Source organism: Cyprinus carpio, chromosome A8 (assembly GCF_018340385.1).
Source record: "Cyprinus carpio isolate SPL01 chromosome A8, ASM1834038v1, whole genome shotgun sequence".
NCBI lineage: Eukaryota > Metazoa > Chordata > Actinopteri > Cypriniformes > Cyprinidae > Cyprinus > Cyprinus carpio.
In genome coordinates, this window is record NC_056579.1 from 2,931,982 (window position 1) to 2,954,197 (window position 22,216).

Here is a 22,216-nt window from a genome sequence, read left to right on the forward strand (position 1 = left end):
TTTTATGTTGAAAGGGCAAAATTCAAAAATGAAACTAAAATTAAATTATTTTTGAGAGCAAGGGGGCCTCCTGGTGTTTCGGGGGCCCTATTTGGTCCCCATTGACTTCTATAGTATGGGGAAAAACTATGCAAATCACTGGAGACCAGCAACTGAAGGTGAACTATCCCTTTAAGGACAGATTCAGACTTCTAGGTTTATTGGGTGGTAAAAAGAATCAACATTTGCTGTAACAGTTAGAAATATAATATAGATAGATTGCATTTATGTAAGAGTCAGTGACAAATAAGGATGCTAGAAAGCATCTTGATGTTCATGAATTAAATGTAACTTCTAGTTTTCTGGCAGATTCTCAAAGTTCAGACGGCTTAAGAAAGTTGCACAGAGTTTTCTGGCTCTCACTGAAAAACTGTCATGAATACATTTCTTTGCTGGCATAAGGAAGAAAAATCAGACATTGCTTTAAAAAGCACAACGGTGGTACCATGGAGCAGTATCAGATGCTAATACTGCCAGTAGTACATGGCACTAATGATTACTATGTTAAAATATCATGATATTTACACTGTATTTCCAAAATAATAATAATAATACTGTATTAGACAAAATCATGACCAAAAAATAATGTTTTGTAAGTGCAACACACCCAATTGTAAAGCATTCAACACGTTTCCATCATGAATTATAAATATATTTTATTTTTTACAAAATTTATTGTTTTTGCCTTTAAAGCGGTTTATATGGCAAATTTGTTGTTTTTTGATTCAAAGAATATTCTGTGGTATAAAAAAAAAATAACATTTTGTTGCACTGACGCAAAAAAAAATGTACATAGATTTCATTTATATTAGTGTAAATGGCAAATAAAGATGCAACAAATTGAGTAATCTAAAAAAATATTAATATTCAAAAATTAAACTGGAACAAAATGGAATGCATCGCTTCTTACACATTTTTACTTTTTTAGGTTAATTGATTATTCTAAATTTTGTCTTAATCTGTTCTTTTAATTTGTTCTGTATGTTGTAATTTTTATGCGTTTGTTTTTATGTAAAATGCATAGCTGCTTTAAAGGTGCTATATAAAAATAAAGTTATATCTTTTAGATTTGAAAAGAAAAGCGAAAAAAGTTTGAAAATAAAGATTAGGTTGTGTGCTGTTATATTAGAGGACACTCACTGAAGGTGTAAAGTATGAATATTATTATTAGTAAGTAGTGTTATTTGTTGTTGCTGCATAAAATGGTAAAAAAGTTTTTCAAGGGAAAAACTACGTTGCACTTTTATTAATTAAAAAAATAATAATTTTCGATATCCTATTTGTCATTGACCTACTTTATGCTTTAAAAAAATAATAATAATAATAAAAAAAAAATTTATGTGCCGCCATTGACCCATATACAGCAAACGCGGACTTGTTGACGGCTGTTACGTCATATGTCGACGCGCTCTGATTGGTCCCCAGCCGCGCTGGTGCGGCAGGAGGAAGCGCCGTTTCCGGTAATGAGCGACTGACTGCTGACAAACCCCGACGACAAACCCGCTGCTTTCGGCATCTACCGGGCTGAAATTGTCCGCTCTCATCCGGGCGGCACGTCAGACGGGTTCCAGCCAAGCGTTCGGCTGGAGAGAGGCGTGAAGCTGCAGCGAAGCCGCGGGGTTTGAGCCTCCCACCGCCGGCATGGCCCGCGACTACGATCACCTCTTCAAACTGCTGATCATCGGTGACAGCGGTAAGAGACGCCGCGGATGCGTGACGGGAAGCGGGCCGGGGCGAGGCTCTGCGGGGCTCTGGGTGTCTCGTATTAACGCTGTGAGCTCTGAGAGGCCATAAAAGAACGCAGGGCTGATTTAACGCGTGTTTCTTTCGCTGTGCCGCTGCGCACAGGCCGGAGATCCACAGACTCATCTGCTGCTTATCAATCATTTATTCAGGACTAGAGCAGAAGTGTATCGATTTGAGTGACTCCAACTCTTTATATGTCTGAATGTCATTGCATTATGAAACAGAATGTAAAAGCAAGTGTGTTTTGTTGAAAATATAAACACTTTACAGTCAAAACATTTGATATACTTGGTTAAAAAAATGATCTTTGTTGAAAATGAAGATGGTATTGAGACACTTAATGGAAAATGCTGATAGTAGTGCATGTGATTCTCGACACCTGAGAAGAGCTGATTAATGCATCTCTATACAAAAATAAACAAAACCGAAGCTGGAGATAAGAAATGATCATGCAGTATCTGAGATGCACAAGATACAGATCTAATAAATGACATTCAGACACATTAAGTGTCACTTACAGGTCTGATGAATTCTGTACCTGTAAATGAAATGATCAGAAACTGAAATCTGGATATTTCAGGTGCTTGTAAGTGCTGATTTTGACGCTGAAAACACTTTGTTTGTGCTGTTTTATTGTCAGATGGTTAAAGTTGAGCCTTGTGTGTTCAAGGAGACCTAGCGTTTGCACAGCAGCGAGTGTGAGTGTGTCCTGTTTTCACGGGATGGTTAACAACCACGCGACACATCACAGCTTGCGGTGCTTGTGGTTGGAGTTTTTGCACCTTAACTCAAATGAGCTCAATAAAACAGTTTGAATGAACTTTATTATTAAAAGGTCACTGGGTTGAATTCTGAACTTCTGGTTTGTAGTTGGAATCAAAGAATACTAAAATAATCCATTTAGATATCTTCACTTCATATATAGAGTCATATGTATAAATATATACATATACACATATATACATGTATAGTAAAGCATGTTATTTTTTATTCAGATACCCAAATACCGCTAAAACAGTCTAATAAATTTAAGCCCTGTATGAGATTTATATGTACTTTTCTATTGTTTTTGTTTACTGTAAGTGTGTGTGTATGAATATATTACCCAAATACCGCTAAAACATATATTATTTATATTATATATATAGTGTGTATGAATATATATATATATATATATTTATTATAACAGTTCATTTAAATATTTATAAATTAAATATTTAAGCATTGCATAACAGCTGTTAGTTTGTAGGTTTGTTTTTGCATGGATGCATTGTAAGTCGCTTTGGATAAAAGCCTCTGCTAAATGCATAAATATAAAATATATATAAAAAAAGATACATCTTTAGAATCATTGTCCATACATGACACGGGTGATGGCAAGCTGGCACTGACCCGTCCGCTGGACACACAGTCCTCAGTGTTTCAGTTTTCTGTTCTCTGAGGGCTTTTATTTGGGCTCTGGTTGAATTCTGAACTCTGATGAAGTGACCTAATGATACTGTGCAGATCTGGGCTCTGTGATGAAAGAGAATCTGCTGGATGCTTTGTCCCGCATGCAGGGACAGGCTCTCCTTTGACGCTGGTTGTCTGGGATGCAATATAGATTTCAGTCATAAGCTGAGCATTCGATCTGTTTTCTGGATTCTGGATTTGAGAGACTTGAGACTGATTGATATGAATGTCTGTCTTCAGAATCAAGTCCTGTAATAGAATTAATGATATGATCCATGTTCTCCAGTAAGCAGGTTATATTCTGCAGGAATCAAGTGATTTGATGCGTTTCTATAGTCCTTGTGTGTTTGTGGTGTCATTTGTCAGGAGAGGATGTTTGCTTGGCTGATCTTCCTTTCTGAGAGTCAGCGGTCGCAGTCTCAGACGGTACGCCTACAGACATTCATGAACTGACAGATTCATATTCCTCAGAAGAATCTCACTGAGACCGCCTGCTCCAATCTGATTGGCTGACGTGCTGTTTTGAATTACCTGCAAACGCGTGAGAGCTGAAGTCACTGGCAGACAGCCTCTTCCTTGGAGTAATCTGCAGCATCTGACATCGTATAAGGAAAGGCTCCTTATTTAGAAGGATTTTAGGTTTTGTGTCTCAGCAGTAAATCTAAAAGCTGTGTGAGAAACCACGCGGTGAACGTTAATGGTGAGCAGGCGTTAGTCCAGAGGTTTCGTCTGGGTTTGCTGGAGGCTGTATTTATCACGTTCAGCTGAAATCTGCTGCATCATATGTTGTGTGGTTTTTCCTCATTCTTTGGTTTTTTTTATTGCTGTTTGTCGTTCCAGGTGTTGGAAAGAGCAGTCTTCTCCTGCGCTTCGCAGACAACACTTTTTCAGGTAAGATGCATGAACATGTCCAGCCTCAGGGAAGGATTTTACATGAATGTATCTCTGAGGGGAACTGACTGTCTTTAGAAAAGTTTAGATGATATTTTCTTTTCATCTTGACTCTGTATAATGCATATTAAAGTAGTGCAGCGCTGCTTTGTTTACAGCGGTAACCAAGGAAACGCTGTATCGCTGCTGTTCCATGAGCGCCACCTGCTGTCAGAGAGTGAATTTGTTTTCATTCAGCCCGTCTGCTGTTTTTGTCTCGTTCAGATGTTTTATGTAGCATAATTTCACAAAATTGAAGTCAGACTGTTCTGTTTTTGCTTCAAATTTTGAAATTATTCAGTCTAATTTAGATTAAAAACTGCTCATGCTGCATGTATACAGCATCTCTGTTTGGATCGTGATTAAAATGCAGTGGTTGCCTCTAACTGAATGGAATGAGCACAGGTAAAGCCTTAGTTTATTTATTTATTTATTTGGGGTTTGTTTTAAAATTTTAATTTCACATAGAATTGTTTAGCATTTTGTCCAAGCAATAATAAAATGACATCTTTTCATTTATAATTTGATTAAAATCATATCGTGCAATCAGTATCATGAATCAAATCTCTTCATGAGTTGAGTGAATTGTTACATCCCTATTATTTTATATATATATATATATATATATATATAAACAGTTTTATGATTGATACACTACCATTCAAAATAAAAAAAGTATACTTTTCAGCAAGGATTTATTAAATTGAACAAAAGTGACATTAAAGACATTTAATGTTACAAAAGATTTCTATTTTTAAATAAATGTTGTTCTTTCTATTCATCTGTGAGTCCTGAAAAATAAAATGCATGACAGTTTCCACAAACATATTCAGCAGCACAACTGTTTTCAACATTGATAATAGTCAGAAATGTTTCTTGAGCAGCAAATCAGTATATTTTCATGATTTCTGAAGATCATGTGACACTGAAGACTGCAGTAATGATGCTGAAAATACAGCTGCGCATCACAGAAATAACATTTTAACAGATATTCAAATAGAAAACACTTATTTGAAATTGTAATAATATTTCACGTTACAAATTCTACAGTATTTTTGCTCAAACTGAAATCATTGTCTCATTATCATGTCTAATAGGTCATGTGATGCATAAGCTGAATGTAGGACAAAAGTGTGGTGTTCCTAAAATATTTTTCAGGACAATGTGTGTAGAACGTATTATGAAAATAAAGGGCTTGAAAAAGCCCAACCTAATCTATTGTGATTGCACATTCAATGCTCTTTGTTTTGTGTTGTAGGTAGTTACATCACCACTATAGGAGTCGACTTCAAGATCCGAACAGTGGAGATTAATGGAGAGAAGGTGAAACTGCAGATATGGGACACAGCAGGACAAGAGCGATTCAGAACCATCACGTCTACGTGAGTCTAACACACGACGTGATCAAACTACTGCTGTGCTGAACGTGTCATGATCTGCACGTGCATGTGCTTTTCATATTTCATAATAAATCATAATACAATTTTTTTTTTATTGCAAATCAAGGAATGTGTGAAAGAAAGTTTGTTTTGTACAGGAAGAGTAATTCTTTATGGTATTTCTATTTGAAATGAATAGAAATGGTGCTTTCATTCTTAGTTTCAGTGATAACATTTTAAGACATTGAACATAATGTTCCAGGACGTCTTTGTTTTGCGTGTGTTTGTGTGCCAGCGTGGCTGTGCCGCTCGCTAGAATGCTTCAGGGAATCTGTTTGATGTTCCTAATTAGTGCTGTAAGGTTTTATAGCCGCAGCATCTACCATCGGCTCTCTGGGACTGAAGCTGTCCTTGGGCTTTAAGTTCACACTTCCTGTGGCGTGAGGATTTGTTTGTTGTGATGTATCTTACATTTCCTGAAGCACACACCAACCATTACATAATAAACTTAATTTGTGTAGAAGCTTTCATACAGACTTTGCTTAATAAAATACATTAATCAATAGCAAGCTTAAGTTTCAGTTGAAGTTTTACCAAAAAAATCAAGGTTACTGCGAGTCTTAACAAGGTTTATAAAAATCTTAATTTGCCCTTGAACAGATTAAGACCTAAATGATGCAAAATGAAGATATGAAGTCGTGTTTTCTGAGAAATTGAACAAAATTAAATGTGTTTATGCCCAAACAAGAACGAATATCTACCAATGGAATATAAAAACTTGTTTTCCCGTTTGAATTAAGTTGATTTTTTTTAGCCCATTGACAATTTTCTTTTGCTTTAATCACTTAATTTTTGATAGATTTCTCATAAACAAGACTTTATTTGTTATTTTGCTTCTCAAGTAAATGTATCTTGATTTTAAGAATCTTTAGACATTTGCACTGGAAAACAAAGCAAAAATAACACATTTTTGCAGTGTGATCTGAAGATGCAGGAAAAAAATATTTCCGTGTTCTAGTGGTTGAGAGGAGAGCTATTCAAGGCTTTTATTTTTTGTAAAATGGAAAAACTAATAGATCTATTGGAAGCATTTATAATACAAGACATTTACATTTAGAAACCATATTGACGTACTATTGTGTTGCATTCAATGAATTCCTTTCTTTACTTGTTCTTAAAGTCTTACATATACTGTATAAAACCTGCAAAACCCTCAACATTATGTCTTGCATTAAAGTTTTCAAGACCTCAAACTACATTTATGCCTGTAAAAATGCAAAGACACTTTTTATGTTCATGCATGTTTATATGTTTATTTGTTCTTTTATTAGTTCAGGACTGTTACTGGTTTGGTCAATAATAGAAGGGTTTGGTCACTCCAGGCCTCTCAAAGAGCTCTTTGTGTGTGTGTATGTCTTTGTGTCTTTGTTTGGAGACAGAAGACAGCCTGTGCTTTTTAAGTCAGAGGTAGTGTTGAGCAAAATGCTCTATAGTCATAACGTCCTATTGTCACCCTGTGAGATCACCGATACACGATATCGTGCAAATTTAATTATTTACTTGGTTTTCAAGCAGCCTAATGTTAGTGTAATCTGTTAACTACACATTATATCTTTTTAGTCAAGTAGCATATGGATGTCGTGTCATAAAATATTTTTAATATGACTGAATTTGTCTTTAACATGATCACAGTTTAATAAAAACTTTGTTACTAATTATAATGCTTACATTTCCTCAGTTTTTCAAACAGCAGTTTCAGAAAGCAAGCAAAGAACATTTACATTATCACAGAACATCATCACTGACTTCAGTCTAGCGCAAGTTAATGCACTTAAAAAAAAAAAAACCTCCCATTATAATCAGTGAAACTATCTCTTAATACACGTCAATACACGATACTATCATCTATGGGCACAACCCTATTCAGAGGGCTGTTCCACTGTTCACTGCTGGTTACAGAGAAAAATTCTTGTTTATTTAAAGCTGAACTCTTCAAAACTTTATTTCCATGCTCAGGTATTACAGAGGAACTCATGGGGTTATAGTAGTGTATGACGTCAGCAGCGCTGAATCCTTTGTCAATGTCAAGCGATGGCTGCATGAAATAAACCAGAACTGCGATGACGTCTGTCGAATACTAGGTGAGTTCTCCAGTAAATGATCTACATGTTACATTTTATTTTATTAGTTTAATTAAATATTATATTATTTGTATATGTATAGTTTGTTTTTTTTTATGTCCAGTTCTATTTGTAAATGTGTTTTGATTAATCACGGTTTTGATTGGCTAATATCTTTGCATATGAAATGTGGTGTAATTCACACTGTGGGTAGTTATATGTTAACGACCCCATGGTTGTGATGTTATTTCCATGATATTAACCCTTTAGTGCATGAATTAGTAGACTTTAATTAAGTCAATCCAATGGTGACTTCTGTATTAATTTCTGTCTACACATCTATCATTTTCTCACTTCAGTGGGCAATAAAAATGACGATCCAAACTCTAAGGTTGTGGAGACGAATGACGCACAGAAGTTTGCTGAGCAGATGGGCATCAGCCTGTTTGAGACGAGCGCAAAAGAGAACATCAACGTGGAGGAGGTGAGTTCCTCAAGGCTCTGTATTAGGACCATTCGGATTGTGCTGTGAAACCCCTAAAACTCACTAGTGTGCAGCCTCCAGCTCTGGAAAACTCTCTAAAATGTACTTTTGCTCTGCTCAAGAATATTTAATTTCATATTTCACAGAACGAGCACTTGAATAATCACTTGTGCGCATCCCTAGTTGAAAGTAGTCAAAATAAAATTGAAATTTCCTGATGTATGTCTCGTGTGTGTCATCTATTTTACAGCGACTTCAAACGCGGCTCATCTAATCAGATTTTACAGCTGTATATGTTGTATGAAGTGTGTTAATATTTATTAGAATCAGTTTTGGAGGGTGCAGTAACATATACGTGTGTTTCTGGTCTTTGTGTAGATGTTTAACTGCATCACAGAGCTGGTGCTCCGAGCAAAGAAAGAGTCTGTGGCCAAACAGCAGCAACAGCAGCAGAACGATGTGATTAAACTCAACAAGAATAGCAAACGAAAAAAAAAATGCTGCTAGTGGATGGACAGATGTTCCTCTGCACGGCGATCTGCACACGCAGATGGACTGTGATCCTCTCACTTAAGATTTCACAAAAACACAGTGCGGACGAATGCAGTCCTTTTTGGACCGAGACAAACCACAGTGACTTTTTAAAAGAAAATGTACAGATTTTATCAGAGTCAAGGATTTTTATTTGGAATTCGTGATATTTAATAAAAGATCTTCCTTCTTTATTGAAGGACCAGCAAGCTGACGTGATCGCCAAACCGTGCAGGTTTCTGTATGCTTACTCTCTGTATACTCTACAGTGATTATATATCTCTATTATCCATCATCTCAGGAGTAATTTTTATTTTCTTCTGTATTTTGCTTCTCTTTCTGTATTTTTTTGTGGAATGCCATTGTTTTTTTTTGTTTTCTGCAAGAACAATTTGGGCCTTTTTTCCCCTTTTTTGCATTTTTAAATTTTTTTTTTTTTTTTTTTTTTTTTTTTAATGAAAGAATACAATTACAGACATTTACTCACCATGGACTCATAATGATGCCAACAACTTTGTTTTTATTAGTTTATTTTTAGATAATATCAATTAGAGATCATTCATGTTTTTTTTTCTCAAGCCTGTTTCATTGGGTGAATCTCGCAAAAAAGTATCTCCAGGTCACATTAAAAATGTATTATATTTTGCATAAAGAAAATGAAGCCTATGTTTAGGATCAAGCACATTTCATCCGAAATTCTCATTGCCAATGCAAGAAATTTGATGTTTATAAATTATAAAGTAATTATACATCATGATAGTATTTGTTGTACTTCCTTTAACTGATGCTTGTTTAAAGGCATTTTTGTATAATTCTTTTCTTTTTGCTATAGTTCATTAAAAATTATTATAGCGATAAGAATTTACTATGAATTAAAACATCTGGGTGTGTTTCAGTAATGTGCATTAAAAAGAGCATTAGCATTAATCATCATGAAAATAAAGTTAATTAAAAAAAAAAAAAAAAAAAAACAAGTCTTAAAGTAGGCTTCATTTCTTCATGGAAAATGTCATTTCTTTTTGTCCTTTAGATTAACACGGTCTCATGAGATTCACCGCATTAGTTCAGGCTTCGGGTCTTCATGATGTGGACAGCAGAGCTCCTTTGACATTCACAGATGTCTTCTGTCGCTTCGGGCTCGTGTTTTTCTGCTTTTGTTTTTCCCGTGAAGATGAAGAGGATGAGAGTGGATGATGCTGCCATAATCTCAGAACAGTCCTTTCCTTGAGTGTTGCCATACCCCTCCGTATTAGCCGTTTTGCGGACTCTGGAGTCACATCTTCGGGTTTGTGAATGCTTTCAATCGAAGCTGATGTTAAGAACAAGATTTCATCTTCTGCATCTCATGGAAGAGTGACATTGATGTGCCATATGAGGACGAATGACGCACAATCATCTGGACCCAGAAGACACTGATACAAGCAATGTTTAAAAACATAATCACCGTGTTTATGCACAGTTGCAAAGGGTGTATTGCTAATATGAAATGTAATATGTTTTATATGTGGAAGGGTGAGGTTATGTTAACGTGTTTAAGCCAAAGGGGTGAATCAGAATCTTGGGTTCATCCCTAAATTTCTTGAATACGCTATTGACACTTTTACTGAACAGTCTTTATGGCAGATCCTCCTTTGCCATCACTCCGTGTGATCTTCCATTGGCGTCTCTATGGAGGTGAATCTCACAAAAACATGACCATGTCCCAATTCACCTTAATAGAAAAAGATATTTTTCAAAAAGAAAATGAAGCAAGTTTTAGGCACCTTAATGTTTTTTTTTTTTTGTTGTTTTTTTTTGCATTAAAATGTTAATGCAAAAGTAATTGTTGTTGTAAAAATGTACCATTTTTTCCAAAGAATTACAAAGGTTTTTGAAATGCATCTGCATTAGTCATTACAACATTATTTCCCCCATAAAAGTGAAACCAATTTTTAGCCAAATTTTTAGGCTTATTTGTGTTCTTGTTTTGCATTAATTAATATTAATGTAAAAAAAAAAAAAAAAAAAGCTTTTTTGCAGATAAGTAAATACATGAAGGTAGTCTTTTTAAATATATGAATTGAAGTCATTATGAAAGAAAAAGATTAAGCGACCTAAAACGGGCTTCATTTTATATATATATATATATATATATATATATATATATATACACAAACTTGAATTTTGTTTTTGAGTGGTTTTCTGAGATTCACCAATAGAAATATTTTCATGATTTGTATTAATACAGTAAGCCAAAACACACCACAAGCCCAGGCTGTGCTGTGAGCCAATTTCAGCCCAGTCACGTGACATCATAAGTGTGCATATGCATGCACGTTTGACACATTAGCACATGTCCATGCAAACTGTGCTGGTTGAAACACTTTTTTCAGCTGTGGTTATATTATACACTGGAGAAAAGAAATGTATAGTGGACCTCTCCTTTATGAATGAAATCATTAATAAATATTTTAAGAATGAATATTTGACACGAGCATGTTTGTCCTTGTCTTTATTAAGCATCATCATGTTGCACATTTGTTTACAAGCTTTGCTCTTTCTTCCCGATGTTTATTGCAGGACTGTGACGGTTCTTCAGGTTTATTACTGGAATAACTGAAGATTGAGAAACATTTGCATTTGTATTTTTTATTCTGATGCATCACAGTGCGTTCCACGTCAAGACATAGGAAGCTTTTTAAACATAGACATATGTGTATGTCTGCATTTGTATATAACTTGGTATTTTAAAGGAATCTGTTGGAAAAATAAGAATTTAATAGTTATAAAAACACACTGGATTGAACTTACTATGAGTATAAATAGCAAACACCATATGGAAAGTATAAAATCTGCATTATTTACATGTTTACCACGGTATTACTTACAAATTTACAGATACATACACTTTTGTCTGCAGTCTTTGTGTGTAAGATATATTAGCTGTGTGTGATAATTCGCTTTAAGTCCATTTGACACTTTTTCTGGTTTTATTCGAAGTAATAACAGATCATTTAATCGGCATGACTTAAGTATAATTTTTACTTTAAATGTAGTGAGGTTCATGTTGATAGGAAGTTGTTTTTAGCAGCCATTTTTAAGATTTACTGCAAAGATAAAGTGTTTGATTAAATATATGTATGTTTTTATAATATTTAATTTTCAGAAAGTGCATTTAAGGAAGGAAACTTGGCACTAATGATGTGGTAAAAAACATTAATATTTGCTTTATACAATATTATTTACTCGGACAGCTGTAGAACTCTCCCAATTTTATTTAATTATTACCCCCCCCCACCCCTTCAATATTTCTATTAAAATAATTTATTGAATGTCCAGTGATCCTATTCAAACGGCTTGTTTTTGTCTTATGAATGAAATATACAGTACATAGAGAGACGAGCACATCCACTCACATGCATGAAGACCTAGTGGTAAAGGAACTAGAGACTGGTGGCATTTCCAGAGAGTGTTTGTAGAAATGGTGGATGACTGGAAAAACACATTCACAACAGCAGCTCGCACAGATTTAAGACAGACTGGAGAGACTTGCAAAAACAGTGTTTAAATGGCAAAAGAACAGCAGTACAAAGTCAATGTGATGAGACACAAGAACAGAATCTAAAGAAATGACATTGAAATGTTTTTACATGCAGAACAACAGAAGAGAGACGATTAATACTCTAAACGTGGAGCGATTCGGGCTGCGGCTGCTGTCTGGAAGATTTAAACCACTACTAATATAACAGCCGTCAGACAGGAGAAGCACTACAGGCTTCAATGAAAACATCCAAAATAATTGTAAACACCTGATCCTTTCTAAATCACCCTTGTCATACACATCAGCATCAGTTAGGATCTTTCAAAGGCAATTTTCTAAAGTGGCTTTTAATGTCATTTGGAGTGAAATGTAACTGAGATTTTGCTTCAGTGATATTTAAATGTCAGAGGATTTTTTTAAGGCCATTTTAATCTTTTAAAAGGGGACGAGAATATTTACATGCACAAATGTACATTTCTATGCATGAATTTTGTTAAATATTCTGAAAATTTAAAGTTGGTTTATGTGTCATTTAAAGCACGTCTATTGTAATATGCATATTTGTGCATATTTCTGTATTTGCATTGCTAAAAATGGTCAGTATGGTGAATATTCACATGTTGGGTGTAATGCATTACTAAGTAATTTAATTACTTTTAATTAGTCTTAATTTTCCTGTAATTACAGTTACTACTGATGTAATCGTATTAAGACTATAGATCAATTCTGTATAAAACAGTGGATTTAACATCAAAATGTAACTTTTAATGTTAAAATGTGTGTTTTTAATGTAACCTTCTCCTTTTAAATCCTTTGGTCAATTCAAGCATAATGTATGCATTTTTGTATTATTTATTTGAAACAATTAAAGGAGTAGTTTTATGTCTATCCTTGTATTGTTCAGCTGGTTGAGGTTGAAAAAGGGTTTACAAAGTAATTAGTCATGAGTAATGCAATACTCTTTAGAGAGAGTAATTAGTACAGTAATATAATTACACTGCTTAGATGTCATTTGTAACTAGTAATGAATTACGTTTTAGAGTAACTTACCCAAAACTGCATATGACTTTGTTAAAATGAACCTTTTATCATGTTGACCTGTAGTACCTCTCCTACATCATCTTATTTCACATTGATCTGGATTGAGAGTTTTCAGATGGTTTACATTCAGTTCTGATCAGACAGCAAATCCTCCAGAAACACTTACAAACCACACTACACGACAGACAAGCGCTTACACGGAGATTGTTCTAAAAAAATTGATTTATCATTCAAAAGTTATACATTTACAAATATATTGATTCCTTTTTTATTCCAAACCTATTTGTGTCTTTGTACGTATAAAAAAAACACTCTTTGGGTTTCTCCGAGCCAAAAATCACCTCTGCGAGAAAGAAGACAGCTGCATAGCTTTGCTTAAAATCTGCCTGACTTTCACTGACTAACCTAAACACACACACACACACACACACACCGAACACGAGACAGAAAACACACCCGATTACAGCTCACGATCAGGACACAAGTGCTCCCTTCATTCTCATAGGCTGGAGGAAGTACACACTAGAAAAAACCTGGGCTGCGTTCAGAATAACATACTAGCATACTACACTCAGGACTGTCACTTGGGGGACCCTTTTAAAAGGTACTAATATGTAGCATTTAGGGAGAAATAAAGGTACAAAGATGTACCTTTACCTTTAGATGTACCTTTTAGCTTTTGTCTCTTACTGTAATGCCCCAGTAACAATTTTGTACCTTTTTTTTTCTGAGAATGTAGTCATATTATGCCTGCAGTATTTTTTATATGCAAAAATACTCAGATGAGCTACTACAGTTGCTCTATGATTTTTAAAATTTCTACACTGTAAGAAAAAAAGTAAAAAGTGGGAAAAGGTACTGGAGATGTTCTGCCAGGACATTCTCTTTAACCCTGAAGTACAACACAATGCAATGTATAAATCAAGATATGGGTAAAACGTGAAAAATCAATAGGGAAGATTCTTGCATATAACACAGCATTTAAATTTTTGGACTACATTCTGCATGTGTCACATTATTTGTCAGTAGTGTATACTGCGCAGTAGGCAGTACACTAGTATTTCATTCTGAACACAGCCGCAGTTTCAGTGCATCTCTGAGGACTGAGATTTTCTAACGGTGAGTATCATCTAAAGGTGTCTTCAGTTTAGTGTTTCTCTCTGATTTATACTGCTTGCATGTGTGTATAGTTTTTCAGACGCAGTCTACAAATTCCAACTCAACACTTCTGCTCTTTGGTTCATTGGCGTCAGATTGTGACGCACACAGCCTTAAGTTAATTATCAAGCAGTCCTGAGGACATTTTCTCCAGAAATGTGCTAAAAACAAGCAGGTACAGTTGAGAAAACAGCCACAATGCATTTACGCTAACACTTTCTTGTTGCAGTATTATTTGTATATGTTGCTTGCTTTTATATGTTTTAGATTCTAAGCAGCTGCTGAAAGTTAATTCTATAGAATATTCATGTGGTTGTTAGAAAGTTAATTACATTCATTAGTTGTTGTTTTTTTTTTTTTATCTAAAATGCCTCTGTGAATGAACCAAAGAGCAGAACATCTGTAGCTGTTTTTTTTTTAACTATTTTAATGATGCAACGTTCAAACATCATCTATAATCAGGCCCCCACCCAATCTGTGTCCGAACATTACACATTTACGCCGATTTATGACATACACATCGTGCTACACCCTTCATATTTTCAATAATACTGCAGTACTCTCATATTACTCTCATAAATCAGCACGACTACAGATTCCGCCTGGGCCTGAAACTACATGGTGATGCTGAAACCTTTGTCCTGAACCGTCTGAAGTCCAGTTCATCCTGAGTTGAGTCTCTAGCGAATGAGCGGATGTGCCTCCGTTAATCTCTGGCAGTGAGGTGAGGAGAAGCTTTTCGAGGCACTCGCAGGGGAAACTGACTTCTGATAGGACTGGAGTATTCTGGGAGCCCTGCTGAACAGACCCTGACTCAGGGCTTCACCCTATCGGACGACGACCGTGTCTCAAGCTGTCTGAGGGAGGATTGTGGGAACAGATAAAGTGCAAAATGGCTCAAAGCCATCAGAGATCTCGGTTTGTCAGCGCCGTGGTTCTCAACCAGTGGCTCGTGACCCAAAAACAAGTGGTTTTACAATCAATTATTGGGTGCTGAGAGCATAAAACCCTAGATGCATTATAAAAGAAAAAAAAGGTAAAACTTTACTTGTAACCTTATGTATAATGCATTATAAAGGTATTCATAATGTTTGTTGTAATACATTATATCTTTTCAAAAATAATTGCAATCAAAGTTAAAATGCATTGTGATATTTAAAGGTTTGTCGTGTTTTAATGCATTTCACTTTCTGAAGGTGTAACAATGAATAGTGAAGAATGATCATGTATTATAACTGTGGTTACAATTATTCATGAGAACATTGCAATGCATTATAAGGTGCATTACAAGGCATAATGAATGCATTCAAACTACTTTAATAATGAATTATATATATATAAATACTTGGCATTACCAAAATATTTATGCCTAAGATTTACGATTTATGTATTTGCATTAACTGCATAAAATTTCAGTCTTGGATTACACAGTTTGAACATAAAGAAATAACCATAATGCAATAATGTAATAAATGCGATGTATATTTGTTAGTTAATTTTATAATTTTAAATATATATATATATATATATATATATATATATATATATATATATATTAAAAAAACATTTTCAAAATGTGTTTATTCAAATTGTTTAGAATCAGCACAAATCTGTTAATAAAAACAATCCAGTTAAAATGAATTAAAATAATTAAAATATGGCTAGCTGTGGAACAAGCAATATTCAACTAGTTAAATTATAAAAAAAAATTTAAGCAAATTAGATTTATTAATGATGCATATATATTATGTATAAACCTGATTATTGTGTATTTAAAATACATTGTTCATTAGTACTATTACTAAAATCTGACCCGTTTCATTTACGTCTAATTTGCATCACATTGAGTTTTTTATGTTAATGTGTAATCCAAATGGATGAAAATTGTATATGCAATTCAAATACATAAATCTAAATATCTAGATCTAATATTAGATCTAAATATTTTTGTGAGTGCGTCAATGTAACCAATTAATGCATTTCAGAGTTTGATTTTAAAGATATTTTTGTTACTTTTGCATAATAAATGATGCCGGTTTTTGTTGAGCAAAACCAGTTGAGAACCACTGATCTGGTGATTTCGACTTTCTTTCTGCCTTCTCTCACGTCTGTTCTCACACTCTCTTCCTCCATGTCTTCAGATAATCTCAGTTCTTCTTGAAGAATGAAAAGAGGCGCTTGTCTCCGTCCGAGAGGCGATGCGCTCGTCTGGATGGAGCTCCTCCTCGTGACCCGTTGAAGGAGAATGGAGGATCCTTCCACTCCTCCTGGTGTTTATCCATCAGCTGTTGATCGATAACTCTGTGCATATCATCCTGAGAGAGAGAAACAGACATCAGGACTTCATCTGAAGACAGAAAAGAGCCATCGACAGACAGACAGAGGTGAGTGAGAATGGATGGACATATGAAAGCTGTTTTCACACTTGTTTTACATTGTTTGGTCTGAACCAGAACTCGGTGCCCTTCCAGTGTTATTATTAACAAAACTAAAACTATTATAAATCATTTTTGGTCATTGAAATAAATCTGAAATGAAATAAAATGTAAACCTAAAAGTCTTAAACAAAAATTAGAAATGCTGCCTTGGCAACTATCTGAAATATGAAGTTGAAGTTGTATAAAAACTCTTAAAAGAAATTAAAGCTAAATAGAAAAAAAATAAAAACTGTCAAAAGCACATAACAAACCCTAAAATAAAATAACAATAATAAAAATAAATTAAAATAAATAAAAGCTAATTCAAACAAATAAAATAAACAAATAAATAAAATAATAATAAAAAGAAATAATATAATAGTGTTTCCTTCGCAACACCAGTCTCAGCCTATTTTCCCATTCAAGAGAAGACCCCAAAAACATAACTAAAACTGGAAAATAAAAATTATTATATATATATATATATATATATATATATATATATATATTATATATAATATATATATGTATACTAGGGAAAAATTAAGGGGGAGAAAAATTAATGAAGTACTGAAACTTAAACTGAAAGTATAAAAATAAAAGCAAATTCAAAATATTAATAAATAGTAAAAAAAAGTATATAAAAATACTAAAATAATACTGTTCTCTTCTCTTTTCTCATTATCATTCATAATACACCAAAAATATTACCTAAAATAAATACTGTTCTCTTCTCTTTTCTCATTATCATTCATAATACACCAAAAATATTACCTAAAATAAATGAAAGCTAAATAGAAATATATATATATATATAAGCTAATAAAAGTAACAGAAGCACATAAAACTAAAATTAGCAAATTTAAAATCTTAATAAATACTATAAACCTACATAAATAATACTTAAACAACACACTGCTGGACTCTTTTCACAGAAGCATTCGTGAGAAGACCCCAGAACGGTTCTAATGTTTGTTCTAGTGTGAAAATGCCCCGAAGAGCAGGTGAAGAACCACAGCACGATGACATGAACGATGACCTCGTGACCTCGTGACCATGGATACGGGTTCGACGGTGAAGCCGAGCTCACCTCTAAGGCAGGAGGGAGTTATCATAGGGGAGAAGGGACTGTATGGAAGCTGAGAAAGGCCACTAGATCAGAAACCACAAGAGCCACACAGTGAACAGCCCTGAGGAGGCAAACTGCAGGCGGGAGAGAGAAGGGAAGCTAAGAGTTAAACACACACACATTCAGGGATACGGGTGAGAAAGAGCGACAGAAGCGCTGTCAGAAGTAGAGTTCAACATGACTCTGTACAAACAACCCATGGCACACCAGTAATGTGCTGCATTTCTCTCTGAAACTATTTATCCATCAGGGATCATTTTTCAAATCTATCATTCATTATATGATTATTGCAGTGAGCTCTATAATATGAACGTTAACAGGCGTTGGTTTACCAGTGATAATGTTTTACTGCTGCAGTTCTAATATTTGTTGTCATGTCCAAAAGTCAACGATTGAGACAACGATTTTTATCAGGACAAACTTTGAAGGACTTATTTAAATAGATGGGGCCACAATTTTATCGGAAGTGCATTTAAAGATTCTTTTATAGAGTTGCATGCAGGTCAAAGATGAGACGTCCCATTTTGATGATTGCATAAAATTAAATTTACAAAAGTAATTTTATATACATAGAAAGCATATTAAATGCAACTAAAGTGTCTACATTAATGTTTTTAACTTTTGTAAATAATTTTGCAAATAATAGAAAAAAAAAATCTAAATATGCGTCATACAGAGTAACATTTATTTATGTAAAAATGAAACAATATACTCATTAAACTATATAAAGACTAATACTTATTGTTATTATATTTTAAATTATTAAAATTTCTTGCTGACAATTGGGTAAAACCTAGTGGTAAAATGTAATGATAGTGGCAAAGATTTAAAATTACAATTAATTAGTATTTTATTGGTTTATATGAACTATTCTTACACTGAATGACATTTTAGTGGGTGTCTTCAGTAAATCTAGGTAAAAATGTATGATAGTCATTATTTTTTGCTCTGAAAAATTAAAAATGAAACAGGACACATTCTAATGTATGGGGAGCGGTATTATCTTTTTGTTGTTTTAACCTTTTCATATTTGGCCCATATACAAAATTGGCTTTTTTTCTGAGTTCAATTAATGTACAATAGTAGCCTGAAACAATGACTAAATATATATATATATATATATATATATATATTTGATTATTAAATATAATATTTAATTATTGCTTAAAATTCAAATGAAGTGTACAGTCTAGGTGACGTCATTTTAGTGCACAATATTTTTGAAAATAACAAAACATTTATTTTGTTAAAATAGCATGCATTTATGAATTGTGTGCTGTAAGATAAGTAAATAAGGTCAGTGTTGACTTCATGTTGACCTTAAACATAAAAGGCAAAAGGAGAGAAAAGCAGACAGAGAGAAAGAGGCTGACTGCTGCGATTCATTACAGTTCAGCATCATAAAAAGCTCATTTACTGCTGCTGAGCTCAGTGTTAATGGATGTGTTTTCACAGAACGAGGGTAATTATCTTATTGCTTCATGGGATGAATAGTTTATGTATTCCCCTATAATTTGTACCTTTTAATTTCTTTCTAATATGCTTTTTTTTTTCCTAATACAGTTTTGTAATGTGACTGATCTCAGAGCTGGTTGTTTGAGCAGAAACACTCAGATGCAGACTTGAATGCTTGACCAAGGCATCGCAAGCATGCAGTCCTGATGTTCTCGACCTTCTGATCATGAAGTCCACTTTGTTTGATCAAAAAGCCATTTGAAATCACTCAGGATATGATGTTGCAGCCAAACCACCATTGATTACTTTTGACTCTTTCTCTTTAAAAACATAAATTCAACCTTTCAAAGAAGGTGATGCCCCAAGTAATATTGAAAATGGTCTTCTATTGCAAATTCATAATTTCAGGGGAAATGGATTGTTAGTAATTTTAACAGGAAAAGGTATGTATACAAATAGTACAGTTAAAACTTGTGATTTTAAGCTTAAAAACATGATAAGTTAACCATATTAAATAAAGTTGATTTACCATATATATATATATATATAATATTATATATATATATATATATATATATATATATATATATATATATATATATATATATATATATTATATATATATATATATATATATTAAAAGACAATATATTTAATGCTTTTAGATGTATTTTTTTACATTAGAGTTATAATTCTAGTAGTCAGTAAAGTTAGTGTTGTTTTAGTATCACTGATATACTATTAACAGTTTTTTGTTTATATTTGAATTATAATTTTTATTTGTCCTGGTTTTATTTTAATTTAAAATTTGTAGTATTTTTGTGTATTTTGTAATTTTTAATTTAAATAATTTTTAGTCATTTTTATTTTTTTAATGTTTAGTTTTTATAAAGTTTTTGTTTTTCATTTAGTTTCTAGCTGAAATAAACTGTTTAATTTTTATATTTTATTGTCATTTGCTTAACCTTATTAAATTAAGCTGCCTTACCATTTATAAAGAAAATATATATTCTATATTCCAAGACAATATATATAATGTTTTTAGAGTAGTCAGTGTTGCTTTAGTATCATTGACATACTATTATAATATATAATTTTTTATAATTTTTGTTTATATTTGAATTATAATTTTTTTTTATATGTTCCGGTTTTATTTTGATTTTAAATTGTTAGTTTATTTTTTGTGTGTTTTTGTCATTTTATTAGTTTTTGAATGTCTAGTTATTATAAGGTTTTTGAATTTAGTTTAGTTTCTAGCTGAAATAGAATGTTTAATTTGTATATTTTATTGTAATTTGCTTAACCTTATTAAATTAAGCTGTCTTACCATATATAAAAAAAGTACATTGTATCTTTATATTTTCTGTAAAGCTGCTTTGCAATGATTTAAATCGTGAAAAGCACTATACAAATAAACTTGAATTGAACTGAACTGAATATCTTACAAGACAATACATGCAATGTTTTTAGATGTTTTTTTTATTTTACAGTAAAGTTCTAGTTTAGTAGTCAGTAAAGTCAGTGTTATTTTAGTATCATTAATATAGTTTCAGTCTATATTTGAATTAAGTTTTTTTTATATATATTTTCTGTTTATTTTCATTTTTAAACTTTCTGTAATTTTGTGTATTTTATATATATATATATATATATATAATATATATATATATATAATATATATATATTTAAGTTTTTTTTAATTTATTTGAAATAAAATAAGTTTATTTGTCATAAAATTTTACTTAATGTTTATTTTAGTTAATAATAATAACCTTGGTACTTGTGTTATGGTGTATGGAATTTCTCTTCTTTGGCTAGTGTTTGCATTCACATTATTTTCATTATTATTTCTAGATACTTCTAGAAACTCAGGCTGTTGAAAGAGTGCACTTTATATGCACATCAGCTTTTTGATGGACCATTTTATTTCATGTTGATCTGATCTGAGGTCAGAGGTGTGTGTGTGTGTGTGTGTGTGTGTGTGTGTGTGTGTGTGTGTGTGTGTGTGTGTGTGTGTGTGTGTGTGTGTGTGTGTGAAACACACCTGCCAGGCTTCTAACTGCTGAGACAGGTTGAGTTTCTGCTGTATCGCATCCAACAGCTGACTGTTCAAAGACATGATGTCTATCTTACACTTCGCCAGCTCCATCTCCACGGCTTTCTTCCTGTAACAGGGAAAAGAAGAGATACAAAAACGGCATCTGAGGTTAATGTTGTGACTGGCGGAATGAGGTCATGGTTATAGGCTGCAGAAACTCATATGTGTAAAAACAGTAAATAATTTTTCTGAGATTAGATCACATGTTTATTGAACTCAAGACATCTAAAGGATTATTCTCTCTCTCTCTGTCTAATGTAGCTGTACAAAATAGCAGAAAATGACCCTTTTGAGATGTTCTCACAAGGAAAATTAGTTCATAAAGGTACTGAATAATGTCTTTATTACCATCTAAAAATGGAAACAGTTGTATTTTAGTGGTTAATGGTGTACTGTGTTAGTAGTATTCGCTGGTAAAATAGTAAATCTGATCAAGCCACAACTTGTGGAATTATTCAGATCTGTAGCTGTGCAGAATGAGCCTTGTGAAAAACAAGTGTGCTTAATTGTATTGAATGTGCACTTGTTATTAAAAAAGCTAAAAACTTTACTTCCAGATAATACAACATTGATTAACTAAGAGGCTATTTAAGTGCAGTTATAAAAAGGTACACTTTGAAAACAATATATTTCTTAACAAACTTAAGTACACTTTCAACAAGTTCATTTGGAAAAAATATAAAATTCAAGGTTTTACTTTAAAGTGCATTTATTTTT

The 22,216-nt window shown here is 33.1% G+C and overlaps 2 protein-coding genes across 4 annotated transcripts in view; one reads left to right on the plus strand and one right to left on the minus strand.

Annotated features, from left to right (window-relative positions):
• Positions 1 to 1,454: 1,454 nt before the first annotated feature.
• On the plus strand, positions 1,455 to 10,412 carry rab35b (RAB35, member RAS oncogene family b). The gene is made up of 6 exons (XM_042761616.1): positions 1,455 to 1,732; positions 4,078 to 4,128; positions 5,426 to 5,549; positions 7,563 to 7,687; positions 8,026 to 8,150; positions 8,529 to 10,412. The coding sequence occupies exons 1-6, from the start codon at positions 1,681 to 1,683 to the stop codon at positions 8,655 to 8,657; spliced, it is 606 nt and encodes a 201-aa protein (XP_042617550.1). The 5' UTR covers positions 1,455 to 1,680; the 3' UTR covers positions 8,658 to 10,412.
• Positions 10,413 to 16,075: 5,663 nt separating this feature from the next.
• The window catches only part of bicdl1 (BICD family like cargo adaptor 1), a 37,587-nt gene continuing 31,446 nt past the window's right edge, over positions 16,076 to 22,216 (minus strand). Inside the window, exons 10-12 of one of the 3 annotated variants that reach the window (XR_006160612.1) lie at positions 21,446 to 21,566; positions 17,908 to 18,020; positions 16,578 to 16,715 (exon numbers count right to left, since the gene is read on the minus strand). Coding sequence is in view for 2 of the 3 variants with exons in the window: in XM_042761618.1 (XP_042617552.1) it covers positions 16,548 to 16,715; positions 21,446 to 21,566 (289 nt within the window). In the remaining variant the exon portion in view is untranslated. Of the gene's footprint in view, positions 16,716 to 17,907; positions 18,021 to 21,445; positions 21,567 to 22,216 lie in introns of all 3 variants that reach the window. The other 2 variants (XM_042761618.1, XM_042761617.1) reach the window with 2 other exon arrangements.